General features: G+C 34.7%; 1 protein-coding gene across 5 annotated transcripts in view; it reads right to left on the bottom strand.

The window, feature by feature from the left end:
* Window positions 1–24,017, bottom strand: part of SYDE2 (synapse defective Rho GTPase homolog 2) — a 39,108-nt gene that overhangs the window by 7,737 nt on the left and 7,354 nt on the right. For 4 of the 5 annotated variants that reach the window (XM_057714518.1, XM_057714537.1, XM_057714546.1 and 1 more), the window contains exons 2-5: window positions 19,856–20,551; window positions 12,213–13,315; window positions 8,577–8,703; window positions 2,110–2,291 (exon numbers count right to left, since the gene is read on the bottom strand). In XM_057714518.1, the coding sequence (XP_057570501.1) occupies window positions 2,110–2,291; window positions 8,577–8,703; window positions 12,213–13,315; window positions 19,856–20,551 (2,108 nt within the window). The remainder of the gene's footprint in view (window positions 1–2,109; window positions 2,292–8,576; window positions 8,704–12,212; window positions 13,316–19,855; window positions 20,552–24,017) is intronic. The other variant, XM_057714553.1, reaches the window with a different exon arrangement.

The following is a 24,017-nucleotide window of genomic DNA, read 5'->3' as shown; positions in this document are numbered from 1 at the left end:
ATTTTTAAATTCAGGTAAATCCTGTAGTCGTAAATAGGGACCACCATCCTAAAATCTAGGAAGCCAATCATGGCCAAGTTCTATTGTGATCCAGATTAGGAAAAAAGCCAATGCACTTTTTCACTAATAAATATTTTAAGTAGACAAACCATGGAAAAGGGAAGAATAGTATAGTTAGAAATGAAAAAAATTTTATTGAAAAAGTATTTTTTTAAATCCTTGAAGAAACTAGTGAGGGAAGTTTGTTCAAGAAGTTAGAATGGTTATTTAGGTTTAAGCAGTTATGGAAATGAATGATGTTTTTTGATATACTGGCATATGATCAATCACTTAACAAATAAAATGTGTCATTTCTTCTTCATAATTGTGTTGAAGAAATAAACACCAACTGTAACCTGTAATTTAAAAAAATTATTAAAAAAAAAGAAAAAAATCAAAATGACATGCTATTCCTGGAGCCAAAGTGACAACTGGATTTGGTGATTAGAAGGTAATTAGTAACCTTGGCAAGAACAGGTCCACAGAGATGGGGTAGGAAGCCAGACGACGATGTGTTGAGTAGTAAATGAGTGGAGAAGAAGTGATAACTGCCAGGATAAACATTTGCTCAATGCCTGGCTGTGAAGGGAAGGAATGAGGGGCAAAATGGATCTAGAGTGGACTAGACTGATATTTTGAAATCAAAACTAGTCACACATTGGTTAACACACACTCACACAAACTGGTTAAATATATTAGGTTCAATCTCAACAGCAAGCCAAGAAACACCGGCTAAAATAAGAAACCTTTTTTTTTGTCTACAAAATAAGAGCAGCCGAAAAATGTAATTGTTGTGTCCCTTTTGAAAAGTAATGTGAAAACCTGTATTAAGAGCCTCAAAATGTTCACATTATGTAAATCAGCAATTCCACTCTGAAATTCTATTCTAAATAAGTAATTCTAACTGAAAAGAAATCTGTGGACAAATATATACAAATAGGTTCAAACCCTAAATGTTATACAAAACAGAATGGTGATTTGTCAAATCCACTCAATGGAATATTATGCAGCCTTTTTAGAAAGAATATTAACAGCATAAGCTTTAAGGCCAGAAAGACCTAAATTCATATGACAGACTACAACACTCACAAAAGTCACATAATCTTGGACAAGTGATTTAAATTCCCGGACACTCAAATCTTCACTTATAAGTAAAATGACACATAATTTTACCTTATATTGGTGAAGGGATATTTCTACCCCTCACCCCACACCTCTTCTTCTGCCTACCTCTTTGTAGCTGTTCCCCTACCCCCACCCAAAGGAGTAGGAACTGCTAATCTAACTGGACAGAGCACAGGGCATTGAGATGACTACAATAAACTAGTGAACGAAAAGTATCGGACTTAAAACACTCCTACCCACTCACTCTCGGACTTTCTGCTCTCACGTGATAAGAATATAGACAAAGTCAGCCTCATCTGGAAAAGCCTGGCCACATTTCTTTCCCTTATTTTCCCTTCTGTAGTAAGGCACAACAGCTAAAGTTAGGCTAAGACTAGCTCTGCAGACCCGGTCATCCTATCTCTCCTGTGGGCATACCTGAAGATACTGGTCTCGAGATTTAGACTGTGGGGAGGGGGCAAATGGAATGAGACAAGGAGGAAAGAAATGTGGTGGTGAGGGTTATTTAAGTCTTGAGGCTAAGCCATGTACACCAATCAGTTACCATATTTTTAAAATACTAAAAGGAAATACACCAAAATGTTAATTATTGTTGCCCTTAGATATTGTTAATTATAATTTCCATTCTTGTTTTCTATATCTTCCTAATTTTTCTATAATAAACACATCATTTTAATAATAAGATAATACTCTTCTAAAATTTATAGGGAGTATTCATGCCTAGGCTAAAATCATATATAAAAAAGATAAAATTGTTTTCTAGATTTATACTGTTTAAGAAGCAGTTTCTAGATTTACGCTGTTTAAGTAGCCTTTAGCAAAGGTAGAGCTAAAACTCATGAGTGCTACAGATGTCAAATACCTAAAAAATTATTTGTAGTTCTGGAGCTAAGTATACAATTCATTAGCTGACTTTCAGGAAGAATGCATACCAATTGTGCTCACCTTCTCAACGTCAGGCAGACAACCCAGCAGGTCAACAGTGTACTTAGAATCACTTGGATCGTTCTCACAACCACTTGATGACATTTTCAAAGGATTTTTTGCCATTGCATCTAATACAGCCTCATAAAGCTGCTTTGTTATTAGAGGAGAAGGAAGTTCTCTTAAATAATCCTTAAGAACACCTTCAGAAAACAAACAAACCAGAGACAGATGGCAGTTAGTCTTTAGAGTGAAATAAACTGTGGTGAATTTTTTTTCAAAGTACTATTACAGTGAACTTCTAACATTCTGAAAACAGTAAAAGCAACAATGTAAAAAACAAGTATTATAACAAAACACTAGCAATTTGTATTCTTAGAAATTGCTTCATTAATTGACTTTTTGTTTTGAAACAATGCCAATAATGCACACATATAATGTCCAATTATCGTACATATTAGGTTTGTTCGTAAAGTAAATCCCTTACAAAAAGCTCCTCTAAGTGCATGTAAAACAAAAGAAAATAAGGCACACTAATATTAATTGTAAATTATTCCAACTATGTGAATTTTTAATTTCTAGACTTTTCATAAGCCCTTGCAAATAAGTGACCTATATAAATATATTTCCTCTTTAATAAAGAAGATACAGCTTAAACATACATACTGGATAGTCTGGATAATCTCTAATGCTATACTATGAAAGAAAACAATCATTTCTAAAACCAAACATATGAAACCAAAAGCCAAGAACAGAAAACATCAGACTTGTCACTATAATAGGAATGAGGTAAGTCAATTTCAAACACACCACAAGTAGTTATGAACTAAGAGGTGATATACTTATAGTAGAGGAAACACAAAAGAGTAATTAATGGTTGTTACATACAAGGAAGGTAGGTAAGATACTAGCTAAAGGCTGGAATGTGACCACAAGGAAAAAGAGGAGACATTTCTGACATCAAAAACCTAAATATAGACAATAGTGATTTAGAAAATGCTCTCAGCTTAGCTGAGAACTTAGTTTGAGAGCTTAATTTAAACTTAAACATGATCATGAAGTTTCCCATCTGATAGGTCTTTTAAATTTTGATACACTATGGTTCATTAGTTTCTTATGCATCCTTCCAGTATTTGCTTATGTGAATATAAATAACATAGTTATTTGTTCCCCTTTATTAAATAAAAGATAGCATATATGTCCTGTTCTGTTTCTTGCTTTTTCATTTAACACCATATCCTTGCCATATTTTCAGTACCTAGAGATTTTTTTCAAACATTTTTACAGCTACATCACAGTATTCCAATGTATGGATGTCCCATAGTTTGATCTAGTAAGTTGTTATAGACAGCTATTTAGGTTCTTTCTAATCTTTTGTTATTTCAAAACAAGCTACCATGAATAACCTGCACATCATCACTTTTTATGCATGCAGGTATGTTGGTAGGACAAATTCCCAAAACAGGACCACTGAGTCAAAAATATCTTTGTCATTTTGAGGAAAAAGGAAGTGTAAAGATGTTTCCTAGGTCTGAGGCTTCGGCACCTAGATGAATAATAGTGCTATTACTTGAAACAGGGGAAAAAGGAGGAAACCCATGTTTTAGGGGATAGGAGGGCGTTTCATTTTGAACATATTAAGCTTAAGGTATCTATGGGACATTCAAGGCTACTGGATATAAAAATCTGAGGCTCAGGAAAGAGATGGCTGGAGACAGATCTGAGAATGATCAGCTTAAAGATAACTGGAAACTTGGGAATGACTGAGATTATCAGGGTGGCATACAGAGTGGTAAGAGAAGGCCATGAAGAAAATCAATCAGCTCTTAAGTGGTCGTCAGGAAGAGGATCTTCCAAAGGTGAGGAGGGAAGAATGGCTAAAGAAGTATGAGCGGCTAAAGAAGTATGAGCGGCTAAAGAAGTATGAGCGGCTAAAGAGGCAGGATGGGGGTGGGGGCAGGATAAGCAATAAGCTGCCGAGGAAGTCAAGGAAAGAATGTTTCAAGAAAGAGTTTAAGGTATCAGTTGATACCCAATAACCATTAGGTTAGATAAGAAGAGTGTTCTGGATTCATCGTTTGCATGTTAAAATCATTTAGGATGATGCCAGGACTTCAGTTGGAAATCTAAGCATAAGCAAGATATCAAAGTCTTCACTGAATTAATGGGAATGCCCAAGAGTTCTGTAGGTGATGTTAAATAGGAAAGGTAGAGGTGGTGCAAGGCTGTGCCATGAGCCTCCAAAAAGCCTTACTCCTTAATGGAGCATAAGTTTCTACTCCATAGGAAAAAGGTAATAACCTGCAAATACCACTGAGGAACCAAGAGAATACTGACCAAACTTTTTCTTTGATACATGCAAAGAGATACAACACATATAAAGTGCTTGGCATATAATAATAATCAATACATGACAGATGTACAGTGAGGATAATGATAAAGCATTCTGTACACAGTATGCATGCAATAACTGTTTATGCCCATTCCTTAACCTATGTGACCTTTACTACTGTTATTAGTTTCCTACAATGAACTGCAACATTCAATATAAAAAGGATCATTGAGTTACAATCAGAAAGTGAAAATGCAATTTTCTGTAGCTGCCAAATAAAGACACTACTAACACTTTAGGGCAAAATTTTTTTTAAAGGCTCCATATTTGTTCCTTGACAAAGCAAGACTTGTTAGTTCTAATAAAACTCAATATGCCCTGGTAGTTTGAGACTTGCCCTATAATGCAATTATATTACATTAAAATCTAAAAGATCTCCAGAAAAGATAACTTTATAACTTAGTGAAACATATATTTCAAATACCATTATCCTTTAAATGATTAATATGCTAAACAACCATTAATATAAGTGGAATTTTAAATTAATCTAAGTTCAAGATTACTTCTTCACTATAATTTGAGGACAAATAAGGGAGAATTACTATAACAAATATTAAGCACTTAAAGTATGCTCAATGCACACCATGTTTAATGAAGTAAAAATTATAGTTGCTTTCCTATAAGCAGACAAATTTCATAGGAAAAATAATCAAAAGATTTTATAAAATGACACAGAGAGGAGGTATTTATAGTATGTTGTAACATATATGATATAACTACTCATCAATCTAGAAATTAGCTATATGGCTTTATTCCAAAAACTTAGTGATAGACAGGAGCATCTTAAAGCCATATTGCCTTCTTAGCATCTTTCAAACACTTTGGGACATAAAAACTGTAAGATAAATTTGTGGTGATAATCTTTAATGCTATAGAAGCTACTTAAAAAAGACTTGCAGAAAATTTATGATGAAGTTTATTTAATGTAACATAGTAAATCTTTTATCATGTACTTGAAGCAGGCAACTAAGTAAAGAACTGGTTCTAGTTACATCTCTTAAGCTGCCCTGTAGGTTAGATATCATGAAACCATATGCCTCTCACCTTCATTCAGGCAAAAGGACCAACCACACAGCAAAATTCTACTCATCCCTGTGATGGGATACAGATATCACCACACTAAAAAAAAAAGGCATTCTAATTTCTAAAACTACTTCTACTTCTCAGAGGCTAGTTTGAAATACCTATATTTTATTAATTCTCAATCACAAAATTCACCCTGTTCTTTCTGCCTAAAACTCTAATAGTCACTAAGTAATAAATGTTGTCTCTTCTAATTTCTTCTCGTACAATGAATAGATTTTATACCTTAAATTTTGCACGTGATTGAAAAAAATCTGGCTTGTCTGGAGCACTTCATTCTGTATTCCAGACAAACCAACTACTAACAACACATTAAAATGTGAGTAAACTCCATCATTCTCTCCATTAATGCTCTTCTTTTAAACCTACTGAACTCTCCATTAATACTCTTCTTTCAGACCTACTGAACTGTTAATCATATTTCACAGTTTAGAAATTTGAGTTCACATGGAACAAACACATGAGGCAACACTATTACTGACCAATTCCCCAAATCAACAACACCCTTTATTTTGAGCCACGATGAACCCTTGTGTATAATTTATTGCAATTCCAATGATATTTCTCAGATAAATCTTAAGTCATTCCATTGGCTTTTTATCAAGAAAGAAAACAGTTCTAGGTTCTTCTGAAAAACACCTTTATTGAAATGGAATATACAAAGAATAAAGCCAAGAAATACCCATTCATATATTAGGGAAACTCTCAATTTTAGAAAAGAATGCTTCTATAACTCTAACATTCATTGATCTATTGTCATATGCTTCAAATTTCCAACTAAGGACCTTCTCTTATAGCAAATAATCAATTCAAACCACATCATTTCATCTTTTTAAATAGTACACATCTGACATAATTTTTATCTCCAAGACAAGGCTTTAACCAAGACAAAACCTCCTTTTACTTAGTTATGTAGCGTAATTTTCTGAGAACTGCTATTTATAAAATTTTTCTTTAATAAATTCATAAAATGAGTCCTTTGCTGATTTTGTTAATTATTATTCTTAAGGGAAAATTCTACTTTTTTGTAAAAATGACCGATTTTTTCATAGAAATAATAAGCCGTTTTCCTTTATAAAAATAAAAGTAATCATTATTTCTGGTTTGCTAAAACTTATGAGAAAGAAAAAGTGCTTTGGTTTGTTTTGTCTTAGAATTAAAATGCTTGGGATCAAAGTTTTAGTTATCCAAGAATATAATATTAAATATTCCATGAAAATACAGTCATTCAGAGTTCAGAGATTGGGAAGCTCAATTATTTGGAAAGTCTCAATCCTAACAGTTAGCTTTAAGGATTTCAACCAAAAAAAATCTCTTTAATATGTGCAAGTTGAACCTTTCTCAAATTCTCACCTAGACAGTTAATTGTGTGTAAAAGAAGAAAGCAAATTAGAAGAGGAAAACAAACACTATTACAGCAAGAAAAAAAAAAGGTAGTTGACAGTAGAAAGAAGAGAAAGACTATCAAAATACAAAGATGATCTGGAAATACATACCAAATCATCTGTAGGTGAAAGGATGTGATATCTGAGATATGGTTCAAAATAATCCAAGTTTGGGGAGAATCAAGTGAGGGGTATAAATGAGACAGGTTTGGTCATGTGTTGATTATGGAAGCCAGGTGATGGATAAAGGTTTATCATAGTATTCTCTCTACTTTTGTATATGCTTGAAAACTTTGCTAATAAAAAGTAAAACAACAACAAAAAACAAACATGGAATTATAAGCCAATAGTCCCCGAATATTGATTAGTTATGAAAAATCTCCTAATGGCCAAATTCAAAGGACTTTTTTCTGTTCTCATCTTACATGATCTCTCCACAGAATGACACTGCATCACACCTTTCCTTAAAACTCTGTAGTCTCCTGTTTCCCAAACTTTCTGACTCCTTTCCTCTCAATCTCTTTAGCTGTTTCTTCTTTCTCTGCCTGCCTCCAAAGTTTGGAGATCCTCAAAATTCTTGTCTTTTCAAATTTTATGGACAACTGCAAGGCGTTAATTACAACCATGCCAATGACCATCAAATTGCCATTTTCTACCCCCACGCACTCAGGGGGTAAAAGTGTGTTTCCAATTAGAAGTGTATTTTCAATGCTATACGTTGGATTGTATTCATCACCTGCGTAAACAACAGACCCCTCATATTCTAATACGTCCTCTCCTTAGCTGTAGGAGATATATCCTTGATATATCCACTGAGATCTCCTACTAGTACCTCAAATTCAATATGTACGTTTGAAAAGAAATCCAATTCATAAGCTTTTCCTGCATTGCTCCACCAAAAGCAGGCGCTTTCCTCTCAGCTTATTTCTGCTAATGGAACCCAATCAGCCAGGTGTCAAAGTCATGTTTGTCTGGGCCCTCCCTTTCTTCACATAACTTTCAATTCTGTCCCTTCCTGTCGTCGCTACTGCTACAAGATGCCATCCACTCTCTACCTCTTTGCTGAGACTATTGCCTAGGCTTCCAAACTGGTTTTCTTTCCTCTTGTGTCTTCTAATTTCTTCTAAATATGAATAAATATTTTATTTATTTATCTGTTTATTCCTGAAGACTATCTCTAAAGATAAAAATCCCTGAAGACTGTCTCTGAAGACTTCACTCCCTTGCTCAAAAATCTTTGATGGATCCCCTCTGCCTAGTAAACAAATCTAAATTCTCTAACCGGAGAGTCAATGCCCCTTATATTACCTGAGCTCCAGGCAAACTGAACTCTGATGACATTTTATTTAACCCTCTATGAAAAAAAGGTACCCTTTTCCTTCTGTTAGCTACTACAGCTAATTTAACATAGGTAGGTCTCTTCCTCCCAATACTTGTTGGCTGTTTGAGGACAGGGGCCATATCTTAGTACCTCCCCACAGAAAATAACACAGCAGTGTTTGTGAAAGAAGGAAAATAAGACTTCAGAATAAAAGCAAATTAAATTTAGGCTACAAAATAGTATTTCAATTCTCTTTCCTGCAGATGTATTCTTTCCCAAATGTGTACATAAAAATAACATCTATTACCTGTTATTACATTTATATCAGGGTATTGGCTTTCACACAGACCAACAGCTTTGCTATCCCTCTCAAAAGCCTCTCGAAGTTCTTTCTTGACCGCTGCCGAGCCACATAATCGGTACAGGCCTACTACCTAGAAACAAAATTATGGCCACATCATGGTAAACTGGGTAAAGAGAAAATATAATAGTGCAGTATGTATAAATCACATGAACTTGGCAATCTAGTATGTTCTGATGGCATTTATTAAAAACAACTCAAACACAGCTTTTGAAATCTTACCAAAGACTATACTGATTATAGTTACAGTTAAATAGTTTAATAAAAACATTATATTCTTTCATTTAAATTTGAACAATATACTATGATTCTGTAGTGCTGGCTATCTTAAGCAAAGATACAATCCCTTCCCTTTAGTTTTACACACTCAATCAATATCTCCATGGCCCAAGATGGTGTCCTTTCACCTCTTTTGCTCTAGACTGAAGTAATAAGCACAGCAGTTAAACAAGGATTTTGGATTCATAAAGCCCCACACTATCACTCCTCGCTTGCTGAATTTGCGCAAGTTTTTAAATCTCTTTAAAAGTCAGTTTATTTATTTAAAAAAAAAGTATATATTTGAAATAAGATTCCAGTATACTATTTGTGTAAAGTTACCTTTAAAAAAAAAAAAAAGAAAAAGTTTCTCAGGAAGAAATAAAAACAAATCTTGGATTTTTTTAACTTTTCAAATTAATTGATTATAAAGCAATGAAGGAAACAATTAAAATAATATATTAAAGGTAAATAAAACTTCTAGTTCAAAATGTACATAAGATGCAAAGACATCACTCACTCTCCCCTCAACCTACATTAAAAAGATTTGTTTTTTTAAAACACTGTTAGTTCAGTGTAAATTCACTAAGAGGAAATCAACATGGTATCTTAAAGAGAAAACATGCCTAATTAAGTGACTGGAGTTTTTTAAAAGGATAAACCTTCAAGAAAATTAAGGACAGTGGTTGTCACCTATACACCCACATCAAAGACTAGGAAGTTTAATCACCTCAAATTGAAAGAAGTACAGATAAAGAAATTATTTCGAGACCAAAATAAGGTAAAAACACACAATGCGATCCCCAAGGATTTGAACTAGGAATCACTTTAAAATGTTAAAAATGATCTAGAGGAAGTACACAAATGAAATTAAATAACTGATAGAACACTATTAATCAAAAGATAGTAAAGAACCTACAACTATTTCTAAGAGAAGGTAATTCAAGGTGCTGCTGCATTCAAAACGATCAACATGATATGGAAACCAAGGAATGTATTGGGAAGAAAATTCAAATTTCCTATTCTTATCCACATTCATTGTGCATTCACATCATTACAAGAAAGAAAAGCAGAACGGGAGATGATCCAGAAAATGAAGTTAAAATATTAAACAGGATCAAAGGAAATGCTACCAAATTAGAAGAAACTAACTTGAGTAGAGCCCTTCTGGTGTAAGCACACTTAAGTGTCACAAAATCTCATAAGGAACGTATCCTCTTAAACTTGAGAAAGAGATGAAACTAGAACAAATTAAAGAAAGCAATACTTCAATAGCAAGTAATAAATTAATGGAACATGTTATCCCAAAAACTGAAATTACATACAACTATACTTTTAAAGGTGAATAAAAGAAGGAAGATCTAATATAGATGTCAGGAAGGGATATTTTAGGATATATCCCTAACTTCAGAGGCTGACACTTGAATCAAACACATGCCTGATGCCTCTTTTGAGGACAGAACCTGAATTGGAAGAACCATGAGTACAATTTCTATAGTAATTTTTCCCACTGGAAGCAGTAGATAGGTAGGAGTGGCCTTCAAAGTATTTGGAAGATATCACAAACTATTTCTGTTTGACTATCAAAAGGTGATTTTCATGGTAAAAAAACAAGAATAATTACTGACTAGAAAGGTAAAATTTAAGCCAGTATGCTGGTCTGTAAAATGCAGGAGCAAAAACAAGCCTCTTTCTGTGTGTGTGTTGGGGGAGAAGAGGGAGAAGCAAAAGAGACAAAACAAGAAAAGGTGTTTAAAAAGCACAGTTCCAAACATACAACTGTAAAATTCACTTTTTATTTCACAGGAAATAATTCTTTACTAAAATAAATCTTTTTAAATTTTAAGTACAGAAATAAAAAGCATTGCTAAAAATATTTTCTAGGCATTTAAAATCAGCTATTATAGTCTTACATCCTTGCTCTTTATAAAATATTTTCAGAAAATAGACTGTAAAAGTACAGTGCTGTTTGAGTTACTTATTTTACTACACAATTTAAAAGTTTCTGTTTAATGATTAGCTTTAAAGTCTCCCTAATCTCTGGCCTCCCTGCATGCTGCCTGGGGAAAAAAATGGAGGAAAAACAGAGAACCTTAAGAAAAAAGTAACTGGACCAAAAGTTGGATTGGAAACTAAAAGGCCTCACTTCCACCCAGACAACGTAAACTCAACTTGACAGAACCACATTTCTAAAAAGAGGTTTCAAAAATTCAAATGTCCTACCTCCTCTCAGCTTCAGGAAGCTACTGCATCTATTTTTATTAATATAAGCAAAAAAGACCCACAGAGATTAAGTGACTAGCCCAACATCACACAGCCAATAATGGATGAGAAACCAGAATCCAAGTTTCCTATACCTTTATACAAAACTCCACTAACTTATTCAATTTCTATAGTTTCCATGTTAAATTCAAGGGTTACTTTAAGTTTGCTTCTACGTTCTTATAAAGAAATCAGATTTCAGATTTTGTGGTATTTATCCTCAGTATTTTTTTAATCAATGCTATAAATTCTGATAGCACTAAAGCAAAATACTTCAAAATGTAATGATTCTTAGGCTTATTGTGTATTGCAAAAAATTAGTATACATAATTACTTGTACCTCAGATTAATATCCTCAGTGATACACTGTTTCTCATTGTCACACTCTACCTGTATTAATGAAAATGATGAAGTCTACTAACTGGTTAACATTTACATATCTTTTTCCAAATAACACCAAGCTTTTTGTTTGTTCTAATGAACTGCTTTTACCTTCTTTAAAAGGAAAAGAGAATGAGATGTTCTTTTATTAGTAGGACCTCTCTTTATCCTCCACACTATCTCAAAGGTAAGACGTGGATAAGCTTATGCTTTCCAATAAGTGGAACTGAGGGAGAATAGGAAATAAGGGCAGGGAGTTAATTTTAGGAGTGAAACAGGGTTATAAGAGTCACTGTCAAATTCTCTACCAAAGGAATGTCAAACCATGCAGAAACATTCCTTAAACAAATTAGTCTTAGCCTATGTTATCAGCTCTGGCTTTTCCTAGGAACGCCACTGTAGAGCAATCTTCACCTCTAGGTATAAGACCATGAAGCTCTGCATCACAACATAAATTATGGAACCATCCTTCATGCTTCCAATCATTGACAACAAATATTAAGGCATAAATTATATCCTAAACAGTAATGGAATAAAAATAAAGAATAGGAATAAGAAAAAGTCTAAATTGGATTTTTTTAAACTTACCTTGAACTCCTTCCCCCAAGACTTACTATAAATAAATTTAATTACTCAAATAGATAGATAAGGGGGCAGTAGAGAAACACAGTAAAATAATACCTGACAGCCTCTCTTTTCAATTTCCATAATACATTTCTGAATCAGGAGTGGTACCATCAAGCCTATATTTTCTTTCTCTACAACTTTTCGAATATCAACACCAAATATTACTGGTTCTCGATTTATATCTAGTCCATGAAGTGAATTCTCCCACTGTTCCAAAAGAGTCACTTTCACATAAATAAGACCTCTAGGTTCAAGTTTGACAGCCAACTGATGTGTCTTTGTCACTCTGAATAAGGTGGGAAGAACAACAGTTCCATGACAACACACTCGATTTTTCCTTGGAGTGGGTTCCCAACTGAATACTACTAATTTCAAATGCTGTGCATTTTCAATTTCTATGTTGAAAGTGTGATCCATGTCTAAAAACGTTGTCCGACATGTGAGCAAAGCTGTTCTGGCTTTGTTTACTGAATCTACCTGAATTGCACAAAAGACATCTTTTGAATCTATCCGAGGTGGTTTTAAATCCTCAGCACCATAGAAATGCACACTCATGAGCCCAGATATGTACTGCGAACACTTAGGTTGATCAGAAAAGCTATAATGTCTAAAAGCATCAATATCTATTTCATTCTTGCTGCAACTATTTGGAATTATTTCTTTTCCTTTTGTTAATTTGTTTTCGGATCCATGTTTGCTAGATTTAGCTACAAGTTCAGGTGAATCTCCATCACTGAGGTAACCACCTTTGCACGAATATTTAGAATTCACGGAGGTTTTCTTCTGGTAGCTGTGCTGAGAAGACACACTGGTATCAAGATGGTACAGACTTATAACATTCCTCTTGGCAGCTGTGGTTGTGCTCCCAGAAGGTAGAATAACAGCACGATGAATTTCGTGATAGTTACATTTAGACAAGGAAGAAGTATTATCTGGACTGTTTGCATAGTTCAAGGTGCCTTTAACACTCAGTTTTCGGCTAAGTTCTGGCAACCTTTTCATTTTCATGGAAAGTTTCCTCACAGTTCGTGGAGATTTTATTTTATCTGGGAAAGACCAATTAATTGAACTGCCTTTTTTCACAGGGCTAGGGCCTGGAGAAGATGGTTCTATAACTCCCAAATCAGTCTTATTTGTAGCAGCTACTATCCCAGGACCTTGAAAAAAGAAAAAAAAAGACATCATAAGGTTATATGTTTATTTTTACTTTATAAAACACCAATTTAACAAGTTCTCACATGGATAGAAATTCTTCCCTGACTCATCTTAATGGTGACATTTAGTCAAAAGTTTAGATGACGGGACTTCCCTGGTGGCACAGTGGTTAAGAATCTGCCTGCCAATGCAGGGGACATGGGTTTGAGCCCTGGTCCAGGAAGATCCCACAGGCCGAGGAGCAACTAAGCCCATGTGCCACAACTACTGAGACTGTGCTCTGGAGCCTGTGAGCCACAACTATTGAGCCCACATACCACAACTACTGAAACCTGCACGTATAGAGGCCATGCTCTGCGACAAGGGAAGACACCCAGACACTGCAAGGAAGAGTAGCCCCTGCTCACACAACTAGAGAAAGCCCATGCAGCAACAAAGACCCAATGCAGCCAATAAAATAAATAAATAAATAAATTTATTTATTTAAAAAGTTTAGATGAACCTCCATTATCATGTTCAAGCAGAATATCAAGATCTACAAATGGCTTATGGTGGAAAGAAACATCTCCCTCTCCGTCTGCTTTTCTATTCTGACGGTTTGGAGGAAAGGTAATATAGTTCCTTTTAAATCTTTCCCACTGCAGTATACTTCAGTGAGTATGTATTTGGAACTGTAAACAGTGGATATCAGAGAAAACTAGCAAAGCTTCCTATCTTAATATGTTCATTTTAACATATTAAAACATCAATTTCAACGTATTTCCTATCAATATGTTTATTTAGAAATTCCACCTAATGTAAGAATGATTCCTCTATATTTATAATCCCCTAAAAACTAAACTATATTAAAATCCCCTAAAAATTACATAGCATTGCTGGTTAAAAAAAGAATTTAAAAGCCAAATGTATAATTTTGACAACTAAGAGCCCCTTCTTGTTCTAAAATTCTATTAGAACATATCACCAAAGATTATATAGATGAACTCTAGTTAATCAAGAATAACTGAATATTGAATATCATAAACCTAACTGAATAATTTTTAAAACTGCAGGGACTTCCTAGGTGGCACAGTGGTAAAGAATCCACCTGCCAATGCAGGGGACACGGGTTCAAGCCCTGCTCCAGGAAGACCTCACATGCCACGGAGCAACTAAGCCTCGTGAGCCACAACTACTGAGCCTGTGCTCTAGAGCCCATGAGCCACAACTATTGAGCCCATGTGCCGCAACTATTGAAGCCTATGCACCTAGAGCCTGTGCTCCACAACAAGAGAAGCCACTACAATGAGGAGCCTCCGCGCCACAATGAAGAGCAGCCCCTGCTCGCAGCAACTAAAGAAAGCCTGTGTGCAGTAACGAAGACCCAACGCAGCCAATAAAAAATAAATAAATAAATAAATAAATTTAATAAAAAAAAAACTGCATAGACATTTTCTTTCTTGTATTATCTGTATGCAATAATTCCATAGAACTTTGAAGCTAAATTAGGGCCTTTTTTGAAGTTTTTTGCAATTTTAATATATTAAATGACAGTACAGAGATAAAATGTTTCCTTATAATTTTCAATTTTCATACAGAGTAAAGTATTAAAATGCTTTCGAATTCTTCTCCACACAAAAATAGTTTTATTTTTTTCCTGAATGTCAAAATCATTCAGGTTTACAATAAAAAATTCTTTAAAAATTCAAAAAAGTACAAATAAAGTAAATAATAGTCCACATCACTAAAAGATTAACCATCGTAAAACTGTGCTACCAGGAGATTAGTCATGGGAAACACTGTGGTGAAAATAATATTAAAAGTAGTTTCTATTGTTATTATTAAAATTTAATTATTATTAAAAATAATACCAGCCAACATTTACTGAGCTAGACAAAGTGTGAAAAATTAATTTAAAAATTACTATGCGCAGACCCTCATTTAACTCTCATAATAACCGTAACAGTTAAGATACCATTACCATACCATTTTCCAGGTAAGGAACCTCATGCATTAGGTCTTAGTCTAATTTGTCTAAGATCACAAAGCTAGTAAGTGGAAGAATCAGGACTCAAACCTAAACACAGGCTTTCAGAATCTATGCTCTAAAATACTATGCTTTCAGTCTCTCCATCCTTTTAAACATTTTTCTCTCCATAACATGTCCATAAATTGGTTTTCAAATACCTTTTCTCAACTATTATTAAGAAGTTAAAGTATTCCATTTAGCCTTAAACTTTCAATTCCCCAGTTTTAAAAAAAAGAATGGGGTTTCCCTGGTGGTGCAGTGGTTAAGAATCCGCCTACCAATGCAAGGGACTCGGGTTTGATCCCTGGGCCAGGAAGATCCCACATGCCGCAGAGCAACTAAGTCCATGCACCACAACTACTGAGCCCACATGCTGCAACTACTGAAGCCCGAGCACCCAGAGCCATGCTCCACAACAAGAGAAACCACTGCAATGAGAAACCAGTGCATAGCTACAAAGAGTAGCCCCTGCTCTCCACAACTAGAGAAAGCCCGTGTGTAGCAACGAAGATCCAACACAGCCAAAAATAAAATAAAATACATAAATAAATGTAAAGCCTAATCAATTTCATTTAAAAATCTGAACCTGTTTCTAGTAAGTTTTCAAATTAATAGAGCAAAGTGAAATAGCTTCTAAATATCGAATATTATATAAATCTAAACTGTGTAGTATTATCCCAATTATTTAAAATTTAAATTAATTTTTCATACTTTAATTATTCTTTATAAAGATCCTTAACAACCCTAATATCAGAGGCTACTCTATGTAATACATTTGACAACTAAAATGAGAAAAAAGTGTTTATTCATTTCAAAAAATCAATAGATTGACCTTTCTTTAAAGTATTAATATAGTACTCTCCCCTCCACCCTTTTTAATGTGTCCTATTGACAAAGTAGTTTCTTTAGAGAGAAAGGACTATTTTAAGTATGCCTGCTGGGCTTTTCTGGTAAGCAGCTAATAACAAGTGGAGTGTTTGATAAACTAGACAAAGCATTCCCTTGTACTGCAAATTGTAGTACAATTCTACTGGTTACTGGTCTAAAACATTCTATAGTAATCAGAGTCCTACTGTAGTCTACAATCTATTTTCTCATGGCCGAAGAAAGCTACCCAGTATATGAAATTGCTCTGGGTTTTATTAAATTAATAAAGGGTTAATCTAACATTCTGACTTTTTTTATATATTACACATTAAATATTTCCTAGTGAAGTCCTTACCTATTTATTAAAATGAAATACTGTATGTTAACAATTTCTACTCCAGACAAGACTGAATTTATTTTTTATTTCTTTATTTCTTTTTTTTTTGCACACGGGCTTAGTTGCTCCACGGCACGTGGGATCTTCCTGGAGCAGGGATCGAACCTGTGTCCTCTGCACTGACAGGCGGATTCTTAACCACTGTGCCACCTAGGAAGCCCAAGACTGAATTTATTAAAACAAAAATCCAAAAGCTGAAATATGACCAAGTTATGGTCATTGACCAATATGAACAATCACTTAAAATTAAATGAAAATTATACTAACCAAATCACAGATTAGCTATAGCTTGTAAGGGGAAAGCATAAAATGAAAATCTTTAAATATAAATTTATGAACCAGGCTAGAATCAATTGAAACTTGGCACACTCCTTCAGCACCTAGAACAGTAATTGGCACATAGCAGAAACTCTGTGTTTATTGAACAAATGAATTAACCAATTGCTAGTTGCCTGTAAACTGGTAAACCTTTCAGGAAATACAATATAGAAATTACCTATAATAGTTACTAGCTATAAAGACCAAGTAAAGATACTAGTAATCGATCCTAATGAAGCAAAATAGATCATGATAAAAGATCACTGCAATAGCAGTGGAACATTGTATTAACGCCCAACATTAAGGAACCAGTCAAACAGATTAGGGCACATCAACCCAATTAAATACTATAAAAACTGGGAAACAATAACATTAATCTACATGTAACAATACAAAATATAAATAGCAAATGAAATTAGCAAAAACCAAAAATAGTCCACTATGACAGCAACTAGATAAAAGACACATATATATCCAGAAGTTAACAGGCAAAAAACAAGTCACAATTTTGTTAGGATGATCATAAAATTTAATAAAATTTTAATAAAAATACTTAAACGCTTAATTCTTAATCAAAAAATTATTTTGAAGGTCAACCATTCTCTTTGCCTATTTCTCAACAGATTTCTGCCAATGTTGTTAAAGAAAACATATCACTTAGGTAAATAACCATTCTGATCAAACTAAAGCAAAAAAAAAAAGACGACAACTAAATTGTCTACATATTTCCTTTGGTCAACTTAGGAACGTGCTTGTTAAAATAATATGTTTAAGAAAAGAATAACAGTAAGAAAGGAGACATAATTGACAGCCCTACTGTACTTTCAAATTTGGGTGATTTTTTGTTTTTTGTTTTTTTGGTAATGTCTGTCACTCTTTACAGATTCACAATTTGCCACAAACATAAAATAATAAAGTTTAAAGACAGTACTTAAAGTGTATCTCACTTTACAGACACTGGCTTTCTAATGTTGCTCTTATACTTATGCTCTCTTGCCTCCTCTGCATCATTCCATACCCATCACTATCTGCCTGCCCTACTCCTGCAAGCCTTCCTCATTACTCCATCCTGATCACAACCTCTGTTTCAAACTATTATTTTATATACTATTTATTCCTCTTCCCATCCACATTACAAAAGAAACACACATTCACTCTGAAAAATCAGTCTACAGTTAGAAATGCACACACACAAAATTTTAATCCCAACACTGGGGTGTGGTGGGGGGGGTCAGCTATTAACATTTCCAGTATAGCTTTTCATTGTTTCTTGCAAAATTGACATTATACAGTTCACATTCACTTTTTTTCTTATCAATGTAACATTTACTCCTCATATCCCTGAGAAAAGGGTCCAAATGCAAGTAGTTATTTGCAAAGTACAAAAATATCAGCAAGAAAGTGAGAAAATTCAGGAGAAAATTCAAGGTTAATTATCAAGCCTACTACCACTATGAGCAAGTAGAGCTTAACTTGATGAGAAAACTCTGGGAAACAATGCAGAATTATCCTATCCAAATGTGGAGGGAGCTGGGGTAAGCCTACAGCAACTCACATCAATCACTAGTTGAGGGGCACTCCCAGGCTGTCCTGCAGGAGACTCCCTAACACTTCAGAAGGAGTCCTCAAGTAGAGATGCAGACACTGATGTCTGGAAGTAGGCTGCCTCTATTTAAATAAGTAATAAAACTCAAGGGATATGGACAAGTACTAACAGCATCTGCTATACCCCACATCTTTGAATATCCTGTATCATTTGAAATTTTATAAATTAAAATGACAGTATAAAATATAACTGCTTCCTATTCAACATTTAATAACTTCAACTAAAAGTGCTTATGCTCTGTTTCCTAGGTAGTGTGTCTGGGACTAAATTTAAAAAGAAGCAGGACTTCCCAGGTGGCACAGTGGTTAAGAATCTGCCTGCCAATGCAGGGGACATGGGTTTGAGCCCTGGTCCAGGAAGATTCCCACATGCCGTGGAGCAACTAAGCCCGTATGCCACAACTACTGAACCTGGGCTCTAGAGCCCGTGAGCCACAACTATTGAGCCCACGTGCCACAACTACTGAAGCCCACACATCTAGAGCGTGTGCTCCGCAACAAGAGAAGCCACCGCAATGAGGAGCCCATGCATCGCAATGAAAGAGCAGCCCCCCACTCACCAGAACTAGAGAAAGCCCATGTGCAGCAACGAAGACCCAACGCAGCCAAAAATAAAAATAATTAAAAAAAAAAAAAAGCACATCAGAAGTCATGGCAATCAAGGAAAAACAAAACCATTACGTTGAACTAGATGAAATGCAGGGTTTTTTCTTTTTCAGATCAAAAACTGTTAAATATTGGCAATTTCATATGGTTCAACATAATACATATCAAACTTCATTTATATCCTTTCTGGGTTCCATATCTATCGTAGTACCTATTTGCAAGATCTTTACTTCCAGCTCTCATTTCTTTTTCTCTTCTTCCTTTGCTTCCGAGGAAATACAGGCACAAAAGTGAAAACTAATGACTACTAGTATATTGAATATACAATTTTTCATCTGTGGCCAGGCTAGGCGTGAATGAATAAATAAATGAATGCAGTGAAACAAGATGTACATAAAGAATACATCTCTTCCAGTCCCTGAGACTCTATTCTTTCAACTAAGAGAAAAGTAATTACTGCCTCAAAGGACAGACATACTAAAACCACACCATACACACTAAAAGTTGGTGTAGGACTGGCCCAGCTTCTTTACCCTTATGAAACCAAGTCTGTGATAGGAATAATTAAACCACCATGAACATAAAAATGTTTATAAACCTTTTTTGAGTTTATTTTCATGAAAATACACTCCCTTTGTAAGGAAAAGCACATAGCTACAATAGACCTCTATATTTAGTTTTAGATACTACCAAAGAATTGAAAAATGGACGAAGAAAAGGCAGATATATGATCATCTTTACCTGCAAAAGGAGATTTCAACATGGGACTCTCCTGTACTATTATACCTTCTTGTGTCTTGTGTCCACGCCTTTGCTTGTACTGCTGCACAAAGTCTGTGGAACAGATGGAATCTACAAGATTTATTTCACTTGACTGTGTGGTCTGAACATCACCTGTGTGCTCAGAAGAGCACAGTGAGTCTTCAGTGTGCTGCTCTGCTTTCATTACGTCACTACCAGATAACATTCTCAAACTGACACCGGGAAACTTCAGAACATCAGAGTCTGCCTCACCAAAACTCAAAGCATTTGATATACCAAAGGCATCATCCTCAGGAATGGGGTTGTACCATATTTCTCCTTCATCATCCGCATCATTTTCCTCATTAAAGTCTAATGAACAGTTTCTCGATAATGAAGAACTTGCAGCGTTACACACCATACATGTATAATATTCTTCAGATGATTTGAGGAAAGGTCGTGACAGCTGTTGTTTAGGTAGAGAAATGGGTGCGATGGATAAGTGACTCATATCTTGGCATTTCTTATTTTCTTCTTCCAAATTAAAAGATCTCAGAGTACTCTGATATAGCCAATTACGTTTCTTTGACACAGTAATGCTATTAAGTGGCTTTTGACCCCTGAAGCCAATATTATCCTTCAGATCTTCAAGTTCTCTTCTCTTCATTGAAGACTCATAGACATTTTCAAATAAATCTGTTTCAGAGAAAAAAAAGAAGGCAGAATATAATGCCTGGCATACCAAGAAAGACATGTCACTTAAGACCAATTATTAAAATACTATTTTTAAAAAGATAAAGAGGGACTTCCCTGCTGGTGCAGTGGTTAAGAATCTGCCTGCCAATGCAGGGGACACGGGTTCAATTCCTGGTCCAGGAATATTCCACATGCCGCAGAACAGCTAAGCCCGTATACCACAACTACTGAGCCTGTGCTCTGGAGCCCGCAAGCCACAACTATTGAGCCCATGTGCCACAACTACTGAAGCCTGCGTGCCTAGAGCCCGTGCTCTGCAACAAGAGAAGCCACCACAATGAGAAACCTATGCACAACAACAAAGAGCAGCCCCCGTTCATCACAACTAGAGAAAGCCCGAGGGCAGCAACAAAGACCCAACACAGCAAATAAATAAATATTTTAAAAAATAAAAAATAAAAAGATAGAAAGAAAAGTAATATTAATCACATTCAGAGACTAAAACTGAACAAGAAAAGTTTTGGATTTTCCACCTAAACATGATTTCTATTATTTAGATTTCAGACTGCTAGTATAGGTATCATAAGAATTCAAGGAAAAAGGATAAACAAACTCTGAGACTGCCTTTATAAGTATCAAAGGGCTAAGAAAGCTTTAAAGCAAAACATGCTTTATAAAAAGCTTGTATAGAATGCTTTATACGCAGTGTGCCTTTAATTAATATTTGAGTAATTTTAAACTCACTACTACAAAGACTTAAGAAAACACAAATAGTATTACTACCTTTTCATACAAAGATTAACTTTGAATAAATCTTGCAATATACTTGTGCCTTACTTACTACTAAATGTCTTACTGCTTAGTAAAATTTCAAAATGACATTTGTTTCCTAACCCTATAGTGCAGTATCAACTTACGCAGAGCCTAAGTTCTAAATATCTAGGGCAAAAATAAAAATAAAAATCCCTAAGGAGGCTCTTGATTAGGACCAGGTATCCTGTCTCACAATAAGCACGACACAGCTATATTACTGACAGGTGCAAACTTAAGCAGCAAGAATACAAGAAAGCAAAACAGCTCCTGCCATTAAGGAATTTATAGCCCAGTGGAGGACATCAAATACTTAGATATGCGTATTATTAACATAATGTGATAAGACTCTAAAAAGGTATATCTAACATTAATTCCATATAAAGGGGAAAATTTTTTTGCCCTTGCAAAGAGTTACATAAATTCAGCTTCAATACAGTCAATAAGCTAAATATATATTGTAATACTAATTAACTACACATAGATAATTAAAACAAAACCACATTTCTAATTTTAAGATCATGTCAGGTTTGCAAATTATGGTCTATGCTACTTTGAGTGTGTAGGTGGTTGATTCATTTTAGTATTACAGCAAGTAAAATATAATAGTCTAGTAACAGAGTGATACAAACACATTAAACTCTGAGGAGCTTAATAACAACCAAAAAATTAGGTTCATGCGTAATCAAGGTTTTCGGTAATCTTCCTTATACTGAAAAAAGTCATTTAAAATTGTAAATTTGTCCTTTTTATAACCCTAGATACCTAATCAAGTAGATTAATTTAAAAACAAAATAAAACCTTAAACATAAATTGGGTTTCAAGTTCAATTTGTTCCAGAGGCAGGAATAGAGGAATACACTAAGATTCAGAAGGGAATGAAATCTCTCATGAATGTCTACTATGCCAGAAATTTATTTACTCAAGAAATATTTATTGAGTGCCTATTATGTGGCAGGAACAAGAGATAAAGCAGTAAGTAAGCCCTTAACCTCCTTTAACCTCCACAACAATTCTGAGACAGGTAGGATTATTTCCATGAGCCTCAAATATACAAGGAATATGGTCAAGGTGCTAGCCCTAGGATTCAAATTTAAGCCTATCTAACCTTAAAATCCATGCTCTCACCTGTCTCCCCACAGCATGTTACCCACTAAAACTAGGGAAGTAGACATCCCTCCCTGAATATGATGATAATATCAATCCAGTTAACCTTATAGGGTGGCTCTTGAGATTAAATAAGATAATGTTTGAAATACTTTGAAAACTACTCAGAAAAGTTAAGTAACTTGCTTGAGATCACCTGTTGTTAAATGGAAGAGGCAGCACTCAAACTCTTCTGACTCCAAAGTTTGTAGGAGTGCACCTGGGATGTCGCTAAAGGATATCCACCTCTACTCTCCAGGATTTAACATGCAAACATGGAACAGACAGTCAATAAATATCTTGAATTAATTTGATTTAATTTAATTTAACTAATGAAATGAAGATTCAAGAGTCTTTCTTTGGTTTTGTCTTCTCTACACTTAAAATTAAGAACTGTCCTGAACATATAGCCAGAAAAGGTGAAAACTCTAAAAAGACAGTTGCACCCCAATGTTCACAGCACTATTCACAATAGCCAAGACATGGAAGCAACCTAAGTGTCCACTGACAGATGGATAAAGAAGATGCAGTATACATATATACAATGGAATATTACTTAGCCATAAGAAAGAATGAAATAATGTCATTTGCGGCAAACATGGATGGACCTAGAGATTATCATACTAAGTGAAGTAACTCTAACAAATATCATATGATATCACTTATATGTGGACTCTAAAAAAAGATACAAATGAACTTATTTCCAAAACAAAAACAGACTCACAGACATAGAAAACAAACTTATGATTACCAAAGGGGAAAAGGAAGAGGAGAGATAAATTAGGAGTTTATGATTAACAGATATACATGACTGTATAAAATAGGTAAACAACAAGGACCTACTGTATAGTACAGGGAACTACACTTAATATTTTGTAATAACCTATAAGAGAAAAGGATCTAGAAAAAGAATATATATATATAACTGAACCTCTGTGCTGTATACCTGAAACCAACACAACATTGTAAATCAACTGTACTTCAATAACAACAACAAAAGTAAATTGATTATTAAAAAGGGGGGGAGAGGATACTTCCCTGTGGCGCAGTGGTTAAGAATTCCCCTGCCAACGTAGGGGACACAAGTTCGATCCCTGGTCCAGGAAGATCCCACATGCTGTGGAGCAACTAAGCCCATGTGCCACAACTACTGAGCCCACGTGCTGCAACTACTAAAGCCCGTGTGCCTAGAGCCCGTGCTCCGCAACAAGAGAAGCCACCATAATGAGAAGCCCACACACTGCAACAAAGAGTTGCCCCCGCTTACTTCAACTAGATAAAGCCCATGCACAGCAACAAAGACCCAACGCAGCCAAAAAAATAAATAAATAAAAATTTTCAACTTTTTAAAAAGGACCTACTATATAACTATATTCAATATCTTGTAATAACCTATAATGGAAAATAATCTGAAAAAAGAGTGTTTATTTATTTATATCTGAATTACTTTGCTATACACTTGAAACTAACACAACATTGCAAATCAACTATACTGCAATTTAAAAAAAAA

The sequence above is a fragment of the Hippopotamus amphibius genome, chromosome 1 (genome assembly GCF_030028045.1).
Source record: "Hippopotamus amphibius kiboko isolate mHipAmp2 chromosome 1, mHipAmp2.hap2, whole genome shotgun sequence".
In the NCBI taxonomy this organism is placed as follows: Eukaryota; Metazoa; Chordata; class Mammalia; order Artiodactyla; family Hippopotamidae; genus Hippopotamus; species Hippopotamus amphibius.
The sequence above is the reverse complement of the archived record's forward strand: the minus strand, read 5'-3'. Positions and strand labels throughout refer to the sequence as shown.